Raw genomic sequence first — 21,294 nt, 5'->3', positions numbered from 1 at the left:
ATAAAGGTAAACAGGACAAATAAAGAGGGCAAATTTCCTTAACGGGAGCACAGACAGCAATTAAAAATGACAAGCGTTCTAATCTTTCTGCACTCTATCCAAAACTAAAAAAAAAAGTTTTGCCTTTATAAATAATTATATCATTCTATAAGGTAGATTGTGTAACTGTAAAAAAAGTATATATATATATTTGTATGCAAATGTAACAATACTAAATTGATCATAGTTTGAGAGATATTTAAATATATATTTTGAAGAATTTTTAATGTGATCTTAGTGTGCAGGGTCAAGGTATGTAAAGCTGTATGACCAATGTAATTAAATATTCAGGTGGATGACGTTATATGCAGTTGTGAACAGATTGGGTCATTTTAAAATATATATTCTCAAGAGATTGTTAGGCAATGTGGACACATTTTAAGAAATAATTCTACTTTCCTGAATAATTCATGGCATGGCACATAAAGAATGAATTTATAATTAAGGTTGTGACACGTCTGCTTTAAATATTAGGACATACTTTTACCAGCATACCCATGTGTTCAAGCCATTGACAACACACTATCTCATTAGCAATATATTTCAGAAAACTCCATTTAAGCAAAGAAAACTAATTGTGTATATTTTTTTAGAATTCGACAGAAACAAAAAGAAGGTGGTACATATTCCCCACGAGATGCTGAAATAGTTGACACTAAATTCAAGCTTGACCAGTTCATCACAGTGGCAGACTTGGAGCTTAAGGATGAGAGATTAACACGGTAAGCATACTCATTTGACAAAACAGTAGTCCAACAGGTCATCAGCCATGACCCCACCATGACCTTTACTTGTTTGGAAGTGTTTGTCCTTCTCTTATTTATACAGGTCAGTAATATCCTCTTTCAAAGGCTGACCTGTGTCTTTCAGACACTCAGATTTACAATTGAGAGGTATCGTCCTTTTTTCGCAGTCCCTTTTTTGACAAATATTGAACTTCCCTTGATCTCCACTGTAAATCTTTTTAATTAAAACATATTTTGTGATAGCTCTTCTAATTCAAAGGCCTACATGGTTTGGTTACAGATGATTAACTATGCAAATCCACTGACTGCATTATAAAAAAAAAAGAATATTCTTAAGGGGGTAAACACTATAAGAAAATCGGAAAAAAAATTCCATACGGCGCACGATTGTTCGATTTTCATATAGTGTGTACACAACTTTCAACATCCAATTCAGAGTTTGCAAACAAAAATTTCCAAACGGACAAAATCCAACATTTCTCTCATACGTGAACAGAGCAAACTATTTTTGTTTAATGCGTACCGTTTTTGTAAGAGAAAAATCTGAAACGAAAGACTGTGCATGATCAAAAACAATAAACAACAAAAAAAAAAAGTCTTTGTCATATGAGAATTTCCGTACATTATTTCCTTCCCCGATATCGACTTGCTGTGAAACAATGAGGAAAATCAGACGATTGTTAGCCCAATTTTCTCATAGTGTATACCAGCCTTTAAAAAAGGTGTCCACCAATAACTATTCATTTATTTTTAGGTTAATTTTTAAGTTAATGTGGCATCTTGGTGAAAAATTATATTTACATGGCATAGCTGGTAATACATGTTAATAAATTGAATCATGCTGTTGTTTGTCTTAATTTTGAAGGTTTGTTACTGAAGTAAATGGATAAAACACAAATTTTTGACAGATAGTAGCAGTATGTATTGTGGGTAGATGACTAGAGGAACTCCAGTGTGTGATAATTTGGAACAAAGTCTATGTTGAACACTATGTAGCATCTAATTTTATTAAAATCACCTCCAATTAATCCTTGGTACTTTTACACATGCTACATAGTGCTTTTGTGTATCTTACAGTACATGGAGGGACTTCTAAGATGATGATAGTAAAGGTTGACTCTGGCCAATAAGCTTTAAAAAGTATTAGGTGACACATTAAATGCTCTTGAAGAACTTTAAACTTTACATATTAGTCCTGCTTCATGACCACCTATTGAAAAGGTCATTTCTAGTGCCCCAAGGTGCTGAATCATTGACTTCTAATAGATCTGACTAAGCAGGGTTAATGTTGAGGAATGACACTGTGCACACTTACAAGAACAAGAACTTGGTGGGCTACTAAGTGTTTTCCAGTACTGTGTGTAAAAATAAAAGACCACACTATACATAACATATACATAATTATATATATGGCAATTTTTTAACAGATTTTCAAAAACAGATTATGAATTCTGTTCACTAATAATTTTACATTTTTATAACTTTACTGAAATGCTTAAACTTTTGTTTATGAACTTATTAACATTTTAGGTGTGCAATAACTCATTTTCTAACTTTAAGTAGAACTAAGGACCAATTACTTTTTTATTTTAGACCAATGGATTTTTATAACCCCAGTAGGTTTTTTTTCCCTTTTTTTGTGTCCCATTGTGGAGATTTCTCTTCACTACAAGCCCCATACTGTACCTGCAACAGGGAGTGAGAGAAAATACCTCCAAAGTAATGGAAATCCCTGGTTGCCACCTGGGTCATCAGAGGGAGTGTCCCTCTTTTCTTTTTCTTATGACAACTGAAAATGGGATTTTCTTTTACTTTCACCCTCGGTGACACTGGTCATCAGGACAAATCAGGAGAAGAGAGGATGTATCACCCTAATGGGGACACAGACAGCAATGAAAACAGGTTTTCTATATTCTCTATACTTTATTCAAAACTAAAAAAACAAAAACGTTTAGTTCTACTTTAAAATAAACTTATTGCAGGGTCACACAATGCAAAGTGACCCCATAGCTGCATAGCAGCCACCCTCCAGTGTGCTGTTAATCTATCATTAAACCTCTCAACATTTCTTTGCAAATAGTTACTTTTCCAAAAGTCAATATTTGCATATGCATAGACATGCCTCCCACACCCCTCATGTGGCAGGGCTTGGCAATAGGTCACTCAGATCCTTTTACTGAATTGTGAACTGGAAGAGGAAACAATTACATTTTCTCCATACTGAGAAGTTTGGGCTTTTTATGACATTTGCAGCAGTGTATCTGCCTAACAAACAGGAGAGGAAGTTATGCAGCAGTCAAGTCATTTTGCACACAAAATCAATACGCGAATGTTCTAATTAAGCCTTAATTGCACTTGCCTTGTCTATGCACTGTGCAGACCCATAATCCTACCTTATTTTTAAGAAAACAATGGCAATCAATAAGTACATTCCAATCTAGCTACTATCTCTGAACATAGTTCAGAGACATTACAAAACAACAAGAAGTTCCTTGAGCGCTAAAAACTGTCAGTCATATATAAAGATGTCATGGATCAACAAGGTTAAGTGAACTGGAACCCATTGCAGCTGCCAACCACTGGAAAATGGATGAACAGGAGAAGAAAACTACAAAGCAGCACTCTATGGGTTAGACCAGAAAGTACATGTGAAAACATAAATTGAATAAATAACTAGTTTATTATGTTGTGAGCTGGATAAACAAAAACTGCAGGAAACTATAAAAGCTTAAAATACTGCAATAAACAGTCATGCAGATGTGTGATCAAAATAATAATGTTAAAAGCAAACAATACCACTGGTGACATCCTGATGGAAAGTGGTTAATGTCATCCAAAGGCTTGCTGGTCAAACATGGTAAGGGGCGACTCGAGCCATGTGAAAATGGATGGAGGCCTGGTGGCGAGGATAGCAGTCCACTCCTCACAGACTCGTGGTCAGACTGTACCTGCGTCCAGGAGAATGGGACCGCGGGGTGCAGGGGAACGCTGTGCCAACCGCTCTGATGACTTGGTTGGTGGCCAGAGGAAGCCAAACTGGGCTGCAGACGTGAGGTGCGACAGCCGCCATGAGATGGTACAGACTGGGAGAGCCGAGCAGAGCCGAGGGAACCGGGCACGCTGGGTGCTGTCAGCTCCACACCGGAGGCAAAGGAAACAGGAAGCCCATGATGCGCAGTGGACCTTAAGCTGCTGAGTTGCCGTGACTACATGTTTTGCGCGCCTACGCTTTAGTATATATTTGATAAAGCGCAGGCGCACGAAACATGTAGTCACATCAACCCAGCAGCTTGCGGTCCACTGTGCATCATGGGCTTCCTGTTTTCATTTGCCTCCAGTGTGGGACTGATGTCCCCCAGCGCGCCCAGTTCCCTTGGCTCTCCCGGTCTGTACCATCTCATGGCGGCTGTCACACCTCACCGCCCACAGCCCGCCCACAGCCTAATTTGGTTTCCTCTGGCCACCAGCCCAATTCATCACAGCTGTTGGCACAACATTACCCTGCACCCCATGGTCCCATTCTGACCATGAGTCTGCAGGGAGTGGACTGCTATCCTCCCCACCTGGCCTCCATTTATTTTCACATGGCTCAAGGTTTGACCAGCAAGCCTTTGGATGACATTAACCCCTTTCCACCCGGATGTCACCAGTGGTATTAACACACCTGCTTGACTGTTTATTGCAGTATTTGAAGCTTTCATAGTTTCCTGCAGTTTTTGTTTATCCAGCTCACAATATAATAAACTTGTTTTTTGTTCAATTCATGTTTTCACATGTACTTTCTGGACTAACCCATAGACCGCTGCTTTGTAGTTTTCTTCTACAGTTCTGAATTGGATTAAAATGAAAAATGCTTTTCAATATAGACAAAGGCACTGTTCTGGCCAGTGGCAGGGCTAGCACTCAAGGTGAAATTACCAAACTGTATGCCTCCCCTAACATTTGTCCAGTTCCTTGCATAATTATTACCCTATGGACTCCCTTTCTTGACACCACTCCTTCTTATGAAACCACCACATAGATGCATGTATCCCTTCAACCGTCCACTTTTTGATCTTTCCTGTGTATGCAGTATGATTAGTAGTCTGGCTGGCAGTAGACGAGCAGACTAAGCTTCCCTAGCGGTGGCAGAAGTAGGTAGGAAAATAATGCAAACATATCTATTTACTGTCTTTTCACTCAGCAAGCACCCATTGAGGTCCAGGGGTGTTCCCAAAATTCAAAGAGCCAGATTAGGGCCTCAGCAGAAGCTCTTTTGCATATATTGTAAGTTAGCATTAAACAGCGCAATAAAAGCAAGATATGTTTACAGTTTTATGCATAGCTTGTCACTAACAGTCCATTTCTGTACTGCAGGAAAGCTGTCTACTACTGACTATGAGTCATGTACTTTTGTAACCCCTTCTTCCATTGAAGCTGACAAGGTGGCCGCCTATTTTGTCTGCACATCAGGCCAGCCCTGGTTCTGTTTACTGTTCTACCCATCTCCCAAAGAAAAACATGTAGCTCATTTTTAAATGAACTGCAATCATTTGGGCTAGAAAGTTGGCAAACTTGGTATTCACAAAAATACATGGACATGTAAAAAAAAAATAAGTAAATGTATTTTTACTATAGTTTATTATACTGCCAATACATTTTATAATTATTAATGAATCTTTACTTCCAGATATTCATCATTTTTCTTTAGACGCAAGGACATATATGTCATTCAGTAAGTCATTATTGGATTGGTTTGTTGCTCTTATGTCCACAGTATCCAAATGGTCTTGTATTTCCATCTGGCCTCTAACCTCAGATGGGGACAAAAGACTTTCTTGCTGGTAGTATATGGTTAAAAGGACCACTACCATACATTTTGTCATCAAATCACATTGATGAATTAAAAATGCTTTATCTATGTTTAAATTGGGCTACAAACTACACAATTTTATACAAATGAGCATTAACCATATACTATTTTTTTAAATATTTACCTTTTGTGTTACCTTACTTATGTATTAAATGTTCAGTACCCATGATGGTGTACTTTCACAACTACTGGATAAATCTTGTGGCCTCTACAGTAGACAACCCAAGTTGTTAATACCCTAAAAAAGCTTTGTATGTTGAATATTATATGTAAAGGCTGTTAATATTTTTTCATTAATATGCCACTGTGATTAGTTCAATAGATGTAAAAATGTAAGGAATGAATAAGAAGGTAATACATATAAACATTTTGATGTTAAACTAAATGTTGCAAAATAAGGAATAACACATCGAATACCTAGCCTTTTCTGAAAAAATTAGGAAAATAAGAGATACAATCTTGTGGCTTTTAAAAGGTCTGTTCATTCAGAACTGATATTTCAGTTTTTGATAGATGCTGATAAATTAAAAAATACAACAGTTTTTGATTTCTCTGGAACTCTGGTAAGATTTCTGTGCCATAGGTCCTGAGTATGCACACCTCCAATGAACATTGTGAGGGGGTCCAAGTCTGTCTGATTCATTTTATTGTTATTATGAAGAATACAACAGTAGGAAAAAAGCAGGAACACAGGAAGAAGTGGTGTGTGGAAATCTATAAATCTCCAAGGTGGACAGCAATAGAGGCAGGAATTTTGGCAAAGAGTTCTTACTATTGGATTATCCAAGAAATACAAGAAATGAATGGCTGACTCTGTTTACCAGGGTCTGCCTATTGCTAAAACATAACTTTTGTTTTAATTGACCCTTAAAGTAAAGGCATGTAAAGGCATTTTTTTTTTAATAAAACGGGGAAAAGTTAGACTCTTTTATTGCTATCTGTGTCCCCGCTGGGAAGATTCACCACTCTATTTGTCCTGGTGACCACTGTTATGCCACGTACACACGATGGGACATTCAAATGTTCGATGGGAGCTTGTTGTCGGAAATTCCGATCGTGTGTACACAATTCCGACGCACAAAGTTCCACGCATTCTCGGAATCAAGCAGAAGAGCCACGCTGGCTATTGAACTTCATTTTCTCAGCTCGTCGTACGTGTTGTATGTCACCGTGTTCTTGACGTTCGGAATTTCCGACAACATTTGTGTGACAGTGTGTATGCAAAACAAGTTCGGAAATAAATCCAGGATTTTGTTGTCGGAATGTCCGATCCTGTGTACGTGGCATGACTGAGACTGAAAGTAAGTAAAAAGAAAGCCAAAAATGTTGAGTTGTTATTAGAACAAGAGGTGAGAGAAGAATCCTCCAATGGGGTCACTTGTTGCTATGACAATGGTCTAAGATGGTAATTCCAGTTACTAAAAAGATTTCCTGTTGCATGGAAAATCTCCCAGCAAGACGCAGGCAGCAAAAAGTTACCCGCTAGGGGTTTTAACCTTTTTTTACGTTAGGGATATTACTTTTATTACTTATAGTAAAAGCCCAAATGTCTTTCTGAACAAGATTACGAAAAGACCTCATTGATAAGATATTACAGTTGTAACTGTCTTTACACTATGTCGTTGCTCTTAGCATCATCAATTCATATAAATATCGGACTCAAATTTCCTCATATATCAGTATGTAAGACATCTGTGTAAGCTGTATGTTTGGTAGGGCTCAGAGATCTGTAGGGACTATGGCCTCATTATCATAACCACAGCTAGGAGACATCTTTCATCAGATGCTGTTTATTAAAACATCCCTCTTTCAGGATGTACAGGTCATTCTATCATTTCACCACTGTTTGAAAATAAGGAAATGGATATCTAGCTAACAAGGTGATTGTTTGTCATTAGAAAATTGTACTTACGCCTCTTATGTACTGTTGTTCTAAAATACTTGTTTGAAATCCTTAGCCCTTTTAGCATATACAGTCTGCGCACACACCCACATACTGTATATTCACATAATTTTTTCTGATGTCTAATGGCAGCAAACTTTTCAACTTTAATATAGTAAAATACTGATACTTTTCAGTTTGTGTAATTTATTTGATTGTACAAATGTATCCATACTACAGTGCAGTGATGAAATAACATTAGAATATTGCTGCAAATTGTAAAGCATGTTCATCACTAAGCAAATTGAGGCCATGTAGTATAAACGCCTGTTTTCCATTAAAGTAACATTTTGTTCTTTAGCTGTCAAATTACAGTTGTTGAAGATCCATTTACCCTATATGAGTCAGTGCAAAGAAACTTAGAACATTTACATAAGACCTTGCTGCTGAAATGTCAGAAAGATCAAAGGAACCGATACATAGTTATGTTACAGAATCGATCCAAAATACAATATTAGTTTTAGGTGGATTCGGCTGAGGTGTGAAACAGTAATGCTGCTGATGAGTGATCACATTGGGCCATATCCCAATTGCAGTATATACTACATTTCCAGTGCTTTCAGAGTAATGCTGACAGGTCATTCATGTTTTTAGTACTCCTACCATATTAACATTTCAATGATGCTAACTAGGTACCGTACATATGTTGGGATGGATAGGGGATAATAAAGCTTTGGAATCAATCTGTGGCTTCAGTCACTGTCTGCAGTGTGTGGTAAAACAACCAGCTGCTTTTTCCTCATTTTCCACCACTCCCTCATTTCACAAGATTCCACATCTGCATCTACTGCAATATCTGTGGCCTCAAGTGATAGGGAGGGAAGTCTCAGAAGGCTTTCAGACGTTTTCCTTGCTAGACATCAAATGGGGAAGAGGGTCAGCATGGAGCCACACTGGGTATGGCCAAGCATAACTTTGAACCTCACTACAAGTCTCCTAATACCATTCCACAGTTTCTAACAGCATCTTTGACCAGACAGGTGTCTCTTCCACAGCTGCTGGAAGAGAAGAAAAAATGTCCCCTAATGACCCCCATGCACAGCATCTCAATGCCAGCTTGGTTAAGTTTCTGGCCTTGCAGCTACTTCCATTTAATCTGGTGCAGTTTGCCCCTTTCTGTGAGTTTATGACCTGAGCTGCACCACATTGGCAGGTACCCAGCCACCATTGTTTTGCCCAGAAGGTCACCCCTGCCTTCCATCATCATGTGGAAGCTAATATGTCCATGTTACTGGACCACACTGTCAGTGGCAGAGTCCACATGACCACAGATACGTGGCCCAGCAAGCATGGACAGGTACATCGCATCCACAGTACAACACAATAGGTACATTTGCTGGGGGCTGGGGAAGATACAGGAAGGGGCATACCACCAAAGCTAGCGGTGCCACCCTCATGTCTTGCACACTGGTGTAGGTGACAGTGCAGTCACCTCTACCCCCTCCTGCTCAATGGCTTCCTCTCACTCTGAAGAACCATTATTCCCACAAAGCACCCCAGAGCCTCAAAATGCTGCTTTGCTTTTTTGCTGCTAGCATGCCTAGGGGGCAGAACCCACACTGGGTAAGAGATTCTGGCAGCTATTTAGGGGCAGGCCAAGAGGTGGATGACCTCATGTCATTGTATGCCAGGCAAAAAAATGCACTAGAAATGGGACTTTATAGGTGCTTAACAATATACATATAATAATATACACTGCTTTTAAAATTATACAAATGTATTCACAAAGTATTAAAAGTACATTAGTGCCACGCCTGGTATCTTTCACCATTAGCAGATCCTGCCGCGTCTTCAAGCCTGCCAACACTATCAACCCCTGTCACCTTTGGTTTCCTGCCAACATTAACAGTTCCTGTTTGTTTTACCAGCTCCTGGCACCTGTACTGGCCTCTCCCTATTACTAGCTCCTGGCAACTTTCCTGCTCTGCTACAATTTCCAGCACCTGCCACCTCTGCTGGTCTAACACTATGACCAGTTCCTGTCACCTTTATTGGATTGCCACCATTACCAGCTCCTGCCACCTTTGCTGGTTGGACACCATGACCAGCTCCTGTCACCTTTGTTGGACTTTCACCATTACTAGCTTCTGACACCTCTGCTGCCACCCTTACTAGCTCTTGACATTTGTGCTGGACTGCCACCATTTCCAGCTCCTGACACCTTTGCTGAACTGCCACCATTACCAAATCCTGCCACATTTGCTGGTTCTCCACAATTACTAGCTCCTGCCACATCTCCTGGCCTTCTGCTGCCAACATTACCAGCTCGTGGCACCTCTCCTTGCCTTGCACTGGCACAATTCCAGCTCATGCCACTTCTGCTGGACTGCCACCAATATAAACACTTGCCACCTCTGATGGACTGCTACCATTATGATTTCTGCCACCTCTGCTGGTCTTCTGCTGCCACTATTACAAACTTCTGATACTTTTGCTCTTCCTATTTTGGTACTCTAACACAGTAAAAGTGCCCCACATAATGTTTCCGCAACTGGGCACTAAAATTTCGAATGTTTCCATCTGGGTAAATCATGCTCTGTTTCTCTGTTCTCTATTCGCAGCCTATTCTAGTGCAGCAATACTCAAATATATAGCATTTGTGGCTATTATTTCTCAGAGATAATACACTCTAATGTTTAAGTCAAGGTAAAACCTGCCATATCTCTCCTTTTTTTTATTGTGGCTTAACCAAGTGGCTTAAATACTGTCGAGCAACCCTATGATAGTTTTGGCTATTGTCTCCTCTTACACTGCAGCCCGAACAGCCTGCTTACATACTTTCCAGCCACTGTACAATATGCATGGCTATTGTCTCAGAAACACACTATATACAGTGTATATACAGTATATATACACTATAGTATATATACTGTTTATTTTTTTATTATAAATGAAATGCATTATAGTTTTTATTTCGCATGTTTCTGAAATTATACAATTTCATTTTTATTTCAAGATAAAAATTGCCTTGTCACTCCCTTTTACATTGAAGCATAACCGAGGTGATTACCCACTGTGCAGCCACTTCACAGTATGTGTGGCTATTGTCTCTGATAGTATACACCAGAAAAAGTATACACTATATAAGACACTACAGTGTGATATTGCACTGAAAGAAGCTCACAAACTACACCGTGAACTGTTATACTACTGGACAGCCGTTGAAGGCTCTAGTTTAATTTTTTTAGGAGAATGCCTTGCTATTGCTAAAATATTTGTCTTGGCTCCTAGTTCCCTTATTCAATTCAGGCCTATTACCACTGGTTAAAAAATTCAGGCCTCACAGCCAAAACAGCTAAAAGCCTTTTTGTCTTAATAAAACAAATTGAGGCATTGCTGCTGTATGCAAAGGAGAAGTATCACCACAAGTAAAAAATGTTAGGTAAATCTCCCAGGGGACCCATTGCACATCATATTTGTCCGCATTCCAATCTGAGCAGTGGTTGGGAAATACATTTATGTTTTTATTACCATCAGGGCTGATTGTAGCTCCTCCTCAGGCTGAAGCCCAAATTAAGGGCATTTCTATGTGGCAGTTACAGCCAGCATTGACATCCCCGACACCTCTACATTCTTCTTCCCTCCATGTAATATTGCATCCCTGTTTGTGCCTCCTCTGCTACCTTACTTGTATATAAAACACTAACTTGATGAAGCCCAGAACCACTTGACAACTACCTGCGTTTTCAGATGAGATCAACTATCAAGTTGTTGGCATGTTTTCTTGAACGACAGTGGGTACAGAGGAGCACCGTCCTTTACAATAACACAAGCCCACATCAACACAAGCCAGATACTTAACTAGTGGTAGGTGATGTGTGTTGTTGAGTTTGTGTTTTTGTGAATGACACACCCTGCTCTGCCCCTGTCATTTACAAGAAAACAAGCCGAAAGCTTAATTTTCGATTCCTTCCAAAATGGCAGGAGAGTCTGGGCTTAATAAAGCAAGTGTTTATGTACATGTAAGAAGCAAGGGGGTCATAGGGCTGCATGATTAGGTGAAATGACAGCTTGCAGAGGAGGGGTTAATGGAGCAATATGGGCTCTGTGTGCACACTCCATCATGCTCCCTCTCCTCAGCGCTGTCACTCAGAACCCCTTAGGGATTTAATGAACATTTTATACTTAAGGCATTGAGCTTATAGTGTAACTAAAGGCAAAACTTTTCTTTTTTTAATTTTGGAGAGAGTGGAGAGGAATTAAAACACCTGTCAGTTTCTTTTGCCGTCTATACCCCTGTTAGGCAGATTCACCCTCTCCAATTACCATTATCATCAAAAGCGACAGTAAAAGAAAATCCCAAATTTTGGGTTGACACCAGAACAGTAATAGAGGGGAAATCTTCCAATGGGGGACACTAGTTCTTATTGGAATATGGAAGCCCCCTTTAACAAAAATAGCATTCCTACCCATTCAGAAAAAAAATGTAAAGTGTAAAAAAATATATACATACGCAGTTTTTAACAATAAAAATAAGTTCTATAATGTAAATCCACCATCAGTCATTCCATCCAGCAATGTAGATCCTCACCAATAACGATGTCCAATCCACTGAACATGGACACACATCTGTTCCTGTCACTTCACTCCTGCTGAATGACAGATCTAGCAGATGATAGTTGGCGCAAGGTCTCCTGGCTGATGTTATTGACCATATATTGGCATAACCATGTTTAATCTATGACAGCATGGGATCTCAGTGACATCATTGACCATATATGGTCATGTCCATGTGTGGTCAGTGTCATCACTCAGGAGACTCTGCCCCTTTGTCTATAGCAGCTGTCATTATTATTATTATTATACAGGATTTATATAGCGCCAACAGTTTACGTAGCGCTTGTGTCATCCACCAGGTCATTTGACAGGAGTGAAGCAACAAGTACAGATGTGCATCTGCAATTTTTTTTTTTCTTTACAGCAGGCTTTGAGCATCATGATTGATGTGGATCTATATTTCTGCATGACATGGTTAATGGTGAATTTATATAGGGGAAGCTGATATCTGGGTTTCCTCTTATTGTTAAAAGGGGCTTCCAGATTCTGAGAAGTATTCCGCCTGCAGATCCCCACAACTACCGGTCCAGGTCTGTGTAAAAGAGCCCCTTGTCCTTATAAACATGAGGACAACATGCTTTACCAGGAGGGTCCTCCCCTGGCAAGGTACCCCTCCCACACTAAAAACAGGTGGCTTGCCATGGTTCAGGCCCCTTTCCTGGCCTGCCAAGCTACAAGCTATGATAAGAATCTGGTTCAAAATTTGAGGGGGGGCGCACACAGTTTTTATGTGGGGCCCCCCTTAAAATTTGTACCAGACCTATATTGGGGGAACCTGATGTCCTTTTATTTATTTTATTGTGGGGGTCCCCCATTACCATCTATGTCAAACTCTCATCTAGGATTAGAGTCCAGTATAGATAAAGAGAATCCCCTGCAGCTTTGTTTTTCTGGCAATTTAAACACACCTTTTTCTTTGTAAATGTTGCTATAGTAGGTTGCATACATCACAGAAATGTGCTACTTCACAGGCAAAGTCAGGGCATCCCCCATACATGTTATTACTTTGCATTTTTAATGTTTCACCCAAAGCATTACTAAAATTCTGATCTCCACCAAACAGAAATGTTAAAATCGTTATTGTTTTTGGTAGATGTCCTCCATGCCATTTGTTTAAAGATCCATTACAATTATTACTGTCTTTTAACATGCGGCTCCCATTTATATCAATGGCATTGAATTTAGCACCCAAACTTTAGTCATCTTTGCCGAACTTGCTCTAGACTAAACCCAGATACATTCAGCTCGTCACTATTGCTGACGCATTGTACTGTTTTATAATATCACATACAGCTTAAAAGGCATCTTCTAAACATGTAATTGGAAGGATTGGTGTTTTCCTTGTTGACGTCAAAGTTGCATTAAAAGATGGACACGCTCCCTACTTTCGTTTTTTTTTTTTTTTGCACTGATGCATGCCCCTTATGCCTATTGCATATTAGCCTTAAAAATGGGCAGAGATTATTTTCAGGGTCCATTCCCACATAGACTTCAATGGGGGTTCTGTTTTAAGTTTGCAATTTTGAGACTTTATGATTTATGTTTTTTTTTTAAACAGATAAAACCAATAGCTTTAATAGGTCATTATTAGGGTTTACATTCACTTTTAGTTAAATAATGGCAGCCTATGTATTTTTTTAAGTACAGGTTTCCATTAAAGCGGAACTTTACCCAAAACTTGATAAAAAATAACGTTCTTTAGAAAAGAATATACATTCCACATTAATAATTATGTTACCAAAATTGTGTGTGCTGTAAATTGCCTCCAGCATTGATCCTGTTTCTTCTTGCTGGAGGTTGCCATTTTGCTGAAGCCCAGGGCCCCTGAGCAGTAGTAAATCTGTAGGCTGTCAGCAGATCGGCTTCTAGTGGCTCTGATTTTGGGCACAGTGCCGAAAAATAGAAAGAGACTAAGCATGAGGTGAGACCGTGTATTACTGGTTTTTAAACAGGCACTTGTAGTTAATGTTTTACATGGCTATACCTACAAAAGGTGCCATCTTGGAGTGATCTATTAGGGCTTAATGTTCCACTTTAATGTTCCACTGAATCACACAGCTGTTCAAGAAAAACTATTTTGATAGATTTGGCAAAATACTACTTGTGGTAAAAATGAACAGCAAACTCACAGATTTAGGTTGGCAGTTATACTTGCTGAAGACAATTTTACTGATTTATTTTTTATAACTATATATCCTTTTCACATTGTTTCACAGGAGTCTATGTTTAAGAAAAGTAATAGTTTCCTTGCGTTTTGCCAGGAGAATGTAACATTTCCTGCTAAATGTTTCACTTCACAATGCAGCTGGAGGCTCGTTTAGCTGAACGCCCATTTGTTCGCATCTATCTCAATAGACTGAACACTGTGCAGAAGTCTTACTTATTATTTCAGCTACTGGTTGAATGTTCTTAGCCTATAATTTTAGCCTTTTTTCTCTATTGGTGAATGTTAACACTCCTGGTCGAATGTTCTTGTATCTAGTTTTCTCTTAGGATTGAATGCTAACGAATGTTACTTTACATGTAACAAAGAAGCATTTACACATGTTACAAACATTACGTATTTTTCGTTATGCTTCCACGAATGTTGAGACATTCACAAAGTGATTTTTTTTTTTTTTTTTTATAAATAGGACCCATGGTGTTGTTTGCCATCTTCTTTTTCAACTTCTCATTTTTAAAATATAGAGAATACAGAAAATCATTTATTATACCACTAACAGATTGCATACCAATTTTCAATAATACGAAAGTATATTGAAATTGTGCTCATAGTAAAGTAGTCCATTTCCTATGCTTCATATCTATTTACACAATGTGCTATTTTGTGCGCATGGTTGAGAAAGGTCCAAATTAGCTTTTTGAGTATAGATTTAGTGTAATGGGCAGTTATTCAATGGATCACATCTAAGTTTCACACAAGTGTTATCAATCACAATCATCTAATGTACTGTATGGCAAAGGGTGGAGGATACAATTATCTGTTCTGTACAGGGGTATACAAAATAACAGAAACACCTCATGAAAAGAGAATTTATTCAGGAGTAAATAAATCCCAATTACACGTACAGCTGCAAAGATGGGTCATTTTAGATTGTTTGCAATTAGATGTACATATCACCTACCCAGATAGCAAGGATATATTTCTCGTTCTAGTTGACACTTTTCCACATTCGGCCACAGTGACAACTGTGGTGGGGTGACTATTGCACAACATAACTGAACCAGAACTTGCAGCAGACTTGCAGAATGTTTGCAAAGAAAGTTGATCTGGAGTCATGCAATGTGGACTTGCTGCAATTGTGCAACAAACTTGTGAAGCCTGGCAAGTCTGGCAATACCTTAGCAAGTCATTTTCAAACTCAATTTATCTGGGTATAAAATATGCAAGTAAATCTGAATTGCACGTAAAAAAAAGCTGAACCAGTGGCCTCTTCTTCCACCCACAATTATATGGCTATGGATGCATAGTAAGTGCTCATAGACTTAAGTGGGTCTGTATCTCAACACTAGATACAGGGGTACAACCCTATTTAGATCTATGAGGACTCATTATTCAGGTCCGAAACTAAAGAAGATTTCAGCGGAGGGTAATAACTGTTGGTTGCTGTGATGGATAGGTAAGTAAGGCCAGGGGTGCTCTAGGTTATATTAGCTTATCAGTCTCAACAAAAATGTAAGAGCTCACTCATCCAGAATCATATTTGATTTAACACCTATGACGACTTCCCTGTGCAGTTTTCAAAGGTGTCGATTTTAGTTACTTGAATGGGAAACTGCACCCAAAACTGCAACATGCAGGATATTTTAGGATGCATTGCAACACATGCCTCTGGTTTGCCTGAGTTTCACAGAACATTACATAAAAATTGCATGTGGTATGGATGATCCCTGCATCATGAGCTTCACAAAGTTGGAATTTATGGAAGGCTCAGCATTTAGAAACCTCTTGTATTCAAGAACAATGAACAAAGAAGTCTAGTTTGTTTAAAAGAGCACAAAACCTTTCTTCCTATTTTCTACATCTGGATGGGTTTACACTGGAGTCAGCCAAAGATGTCTTCAACCTATAAGGTCTTTTGCCATCTGTCAAATATGGTGGGGTATCTGTAACAGTATGACCAACCATCTCATGAGTCATCAGGTCTGATGATTGATCTTCATGGTTGTATAATGGCCAAGGAAAATTAGTTTGTTTTACAGGACCAGGTGGACCCTGTGGTACAAACATTGGTCCTTTGTAATATTCCCATATTCAAGCATTATAATGCCCCCATACACACTGCTAAAGTATTCAAGGGTTGTTTCATGATTACCAGGAGAAAGTCTTTTGCCTGCCATCAGTTTTCCAGATTTAAAGACAATTGGTTCTTTATGGGAAGCTCTGGCGTGCAGAATGCACAGTAGATATCCACTTTCTTCATGTCTCAAAGCACAGCAGGTTATATTTTTTGAAAAATGGTGCAAAGGTGCAAAGTCCCACTATATACAGTTCAGGACTTACAACGTTTTAGGGGCTGAAGCTGTTCTAAAAACAATGGGAGCTCACCCTCCCTATTAAATCCTTGATAGTAATATGTAGCCATGGGTGTTTTCATGATTGTCTTCTAACTCTGTCTAAGCCTGTGTATGTATTTTCATTACTTTTTAAAATGTCATCCACAGAACACATCAGTTTACAAATGTAAAATTATGAGCAATAAATGTTCAAATGAGAAAATCTTTCATGGCCAAAAACTTAAATTAATCACCATGATGATAAATTATATTTTATATACCAAAATAAAGACTGATAAATGCAGAGGTGCTAAATCACTGATAATTTTACTGTAAAAAGAAAAAACAGACTAGCACTTTCAAGGCACCACTCAAACTAAACGCCAGAAGTAAAACAATTATATTTTATTCAAGATTACATAAAAAACATCCACAAAAACAACAAGGCTGTTATAAAGCGTGGCCACAGTTGGTCAGATGTTCACCACTATAGCATAACCACACACATGTTACAGAATTTCAATTTCAATGGTCAAACTTTGACCCTTTGTTACATATGACTCCCAACACATTTCAATTTCAGGAAATTATTCTTCAGGTGGAATATTGGTGGTCAGTCTGAAATATAAGTACACATATCAAAGACAATTTTCATGAAATACATACACATGGCCTATATTACAAAAATGTATGAATATACTTACATGAGAGATTACCAAAGCAAGGAAAAATTATCCGCCAGTTTTCAGCCAGTATCAGCCAATTAGTCCATAGGTTGTTGACAGCCCCCTCAACATTTGAAACATAGGGAAGCACAAAGGGTGCCAGGACTTCCTCCATTGAATATACACTAAAGAATATAAATAATTAAAGTATAAATGCTTTGCATTGAATGTCCAGGGAAACCAAATGGTTATACAGTACATATCACCCATATAGACTATTACCCACTGTAAAGGGGGAAGGACAAACATTCAAGCTATTCACATGAGCTAATAAGGGACTTGCAAAGTGCACACTGGTATTTGCCATTTCATCCTATAGAAAGTTTATCGGGCACCCCCAAATACAAAGGGACATCAACCAATCCTCAAAGGAGGAGCACTGAAAAACAAAGTGATGGGGTGTAATCATATATAGCTCAAAATGTGGTAGACTGGTTATACAAAATAAATAAAGAGTATATAAAAATAAAACCCCCAAAAAACAGTGCTATCAAAAATTCCATGCACAGTCTAGAAATCTTACCTAAATAAAAAATGGAAAGGCAACTACCCAAAGACAATTCAAGGAAGCTTTCATAATCCAAACAGCAAACTACAAATAAGCCAACAAATCCCCAGGAATTAGGGCACTGAAATAAACAAATGCATACAAGTAATTAGGTAGGAAACAAAAAGTGAAAAAGTAGGCCAATTGGGGGACTGCTAAAAATGTGCAGTCCACATAAAGCTCACCTAATACATGGAAAGCCTTTTACTGGTCCTCCAATATAGTCACCCCCTGGACAAGATGGCCATGACACCGGAGCTGGCAGCATTCCAACCAGCTAAATATGCAGTAGAAGGGTAAGTAGGGAGGAGTCATGTGGTCAGCCACCCCAAAGCATAAAACAGGTGCCAAATTAGGATTTATACTTTTATACAGTGGTTATGCTATAGTAATGAACATCTGGCTGACTGTGGCCACATTTTATATCAGCCATGTTGTTTTATGGAAGTTCTTTATGCATTCTTGAATAAAATATAATTGTTGTATTATTGGTGTTTGGTTTGAGTGGTGCCTTAAAAATCCCTGTTTTTTCTTTTTGCAATATATTTCGTATACCATATTAATGTTCTCAGTTAAGTAATCAATTTTCTATTTTATATGACACTGTGACATTCATCAGTTCTGGCACCAGAAATTTAAGGTTATTCAGTGGATATGTGAATTGTAATATGAGTGGAATAAGGCCTTTTCTAGACTAAAAACCCAGACATGAAATTGTATACGAGGCAAAGGATATCCAGAGTTAAAACAAATTCATAGTATTTTGAATATAAAAAGCCCGATACAGTTTAAGCTAGCAAAATGTAGTATTTGGCCACATGTATCCATAAATTAGATTTTTATGGTTGACATAGAAAAAAAGCAGTGTTCCCACTGCAGACACATTTGTTAGTCTATGAGTACAGAGGTAAAGGTTACTTAGACAGGGTGTTGGATGTCGAATTATATATAAAAGGAAACAAAGACAGCAATCCGTTAGCAGTTGTGTGTGTATATTACACAGACTGTAGAAAATTGCTTAACTTGGTGCTGTCCACATTTTTCAAGCAGTGGACCAGATAAAAAAAGAATTTATCTTTTGTGACATTTAAAAATTTCTGTAAAAGCTGATTTTACCAATACCCTGAGCCATAACCATGGATATTCCTTGGTAGGGAAGCCTTGTGTCGGTTTGCATTCAAATAATGAAGGGCTATCCATTGAACATCTGATGCCAAAGTCTAGATTAAAACTGAGTAGAATAAAAACTGACTTCACCCTGCACTGCAAGGGTTACTTGTCAAGGAGGAACAGAAAAACAGTTACAGTAACCCTATCCCTTACTCTCCCGGAAGCTGGTGCTCTTCTCCACTCTCCAACGATCCAGGTTGTGGGCAAGTCTTCGGTGTCCTCACTCACAATGCAGGACAATTGACTAGTTTTTCAGTTTCCCCTAGAAAAACAAAAGTGGCCTCACTACAAGGGTTTGTTTTTAATTTTTTCAGAGGTCAGACTTAAAGTGTATTTCAGTATTGCAGTCACATTTTAGAAAACCCCACAATGTTTCAATTCTCATAGCATACTCAAAAATAATAATACAAAAAAAATTAGCTTTCTGGATATTTGTTTGGAGCAGGCCTTGAGCAGCCTGAAACCTCCTGTACACAATTAAAATGAGAGAAAATTCAGGCTGTTACCACTGACAACAAGATTCACTTTATTAACATACAATGGAAAAGCCTTGTGTCTCTATAGATTGTGGTACATATTAACTCCCCAGTCCCCTCTGCATAGCAAAGGAAAACTTCAGTTTTGAAGTTTTCAGAAAAGAGCAAGTAAATGTAAGCAGCATTTTTTTAAATGATGCTGTGTAAGTGAGAACAGTAGGTATTATTCTAATTTGGCTGCAAAACTGTCAAACATCAAATGTTTAGTGCAAAGTAACATTTAACAGTGGAAGGGCAGGGAGTAGGCTTAATGCCAGGAGGAGCAGGACTTAATTTAAACCTTAGCAGAAATCAAGTCCCTATGTACAGCCAAGGCTTGGGTAAACTGCACTTCAGTACTGTTGCTACCTTTTTAAATTTTTACAAAATGCTTTGGATCAAGTAAGGACCAGCGTTGGCATGAAAACTAACTTCAGCCAGGACTCTGTTTACATTTTTACTCTTTTTGCTGACTATGTAGTAGAAGTGATTTGGGTGCTTGTAAAGCAGCCCACTCACTTCTTCATGTTCATGAAGTTGCTACAAACCACCCCCTTCCCCTACCTAACCTCTACCCTCCTTCCTCAGGGCTTGCTTATATCTCCTGGTTACCTGAGACATTCATGATGGGTGTAAGGATGGGAAGAGAACATCCGTTTGCTGATCTCCCTTGTTCAGTATGAACCCAGAAGCACCCAGCTCTTAGAATTTCTGGCTTTAGAGCTGTTAATTCCTGGCCTTTTAGGCTGGATAAGAAGTGGTTTAAACACAGTCTGTGATCGATCAGCTTTTTTATAGTGTAGAGGTAGCATGGTTGGTCAAATAGGTTCTGTGACGGATCCTATCCCACACTCCACTGAGTGCCTCCGTCAATAACACCGCTTACTCCAGTATGACCATCAGACAGATATAATATTATAGCTGCAGTAAATACAAGTCTAGTCGATAATAGCTTGTAGAATCTTGACTGCTTTATTGGACAGAACACAGCCTTTTTATACACATTTAACACAAGGGGTTAGATAACGAGGTAGGGCTGACTCATGGACACTCCCCCCTCCCCTCTAGCAAAAACTTAAAAGACAATAATATAATTAACATGTTAATTAACACAACACTTAAGGCAGACCTGGTGACCAGACAGTTCGTCTCTGCAGGTTACTGTGATCAGCTCTTTCAAGAATCATGTATTGGGCAAGTTCAAAAAAAATAAAAGATTAATATAGAAATACCAAATAACAGGGTGAATGTGGACAGAAAAAGGTCCTTGCAGCCAGTGTCCGCGACAGTGCCCCCCCCTGTCCCATAGTCCGGCAGACCCAACTAGATCCACCACGGGTCAGCTTGGGGCTGTCCGGGAGAGTTTTATAGTTCCGTTTGCCGGGAAAGTCCATCAGCATTCCCATTCTGCTTTCCTGGCCGATACTGTATGGTAAAATTGTAGGGCTGCAGTGCCAAGCTCCATCGTAACAAACGTCCATTATCCCCGGAGACCCGATTAAGCCAGATTAATGGATTGTGGTCGGTGAGCACCGTAAAAGATCGTCCGTAGAGATAAGGTTGGAATTTCTTGAGAGCCCACACCAGCGCCAAACACTCCTTCTCCACGGCTGCATAACCGACTTCCCTGGGTAGCAGCTTCCGACTGATGTAGGCCACTGGGTGCTCACCGCCATCAGGTCCTACTTGGCTCAGTACTGCCCC

The 21,294-nt window shown here is 38.9% G+C and overlaps 1 protein-coding gene across 2 annotated transcripts in view; it reads left to right on the top strand.

Moving 5' to 3' along the window:
• PTPRQ (protein tyrosine phosphatase receptor type Q) overlaps positions 1-21,294 on the top strand; it is a 450,263-nt gene that overhangs the window by 369,619 nt on the left and 59,350 nt on the right. For both annotated transcript variants that reach the window (XM_073620248.1, XM_073620247.1), the window contains one exon: positions 633-761. In XM_073620248.1, coding sequence (XP_073476349.1) covers positions 633-761 — 129 coding nt within the window. The remainder of the gene's footprint in view (positions 1-632; positions 762-21,294) is intronic.

The sequence above is a fragment of the Aquarana catesbeiana genome, linkage group LG03 (genome assembly GCF_042186555.1).
Source record: "Aquarana catesbeiana isolate 2022-GZ linkage group LG03, ASM4218655v1, whole genome shotgun sequence".
In the NCBI taxonomy this organism is placed as follows: Eukaryota; Metazoa; Chordata; class Amphibia; order Anura; family Ranidae; genus Aquarana; species Aquarana catesbeiana.
The sequence above is the reverse complement of the archived record's forward strand: the minus strand, read 5'-3'. Positions and strand labels throughout refer to the sequence as shown.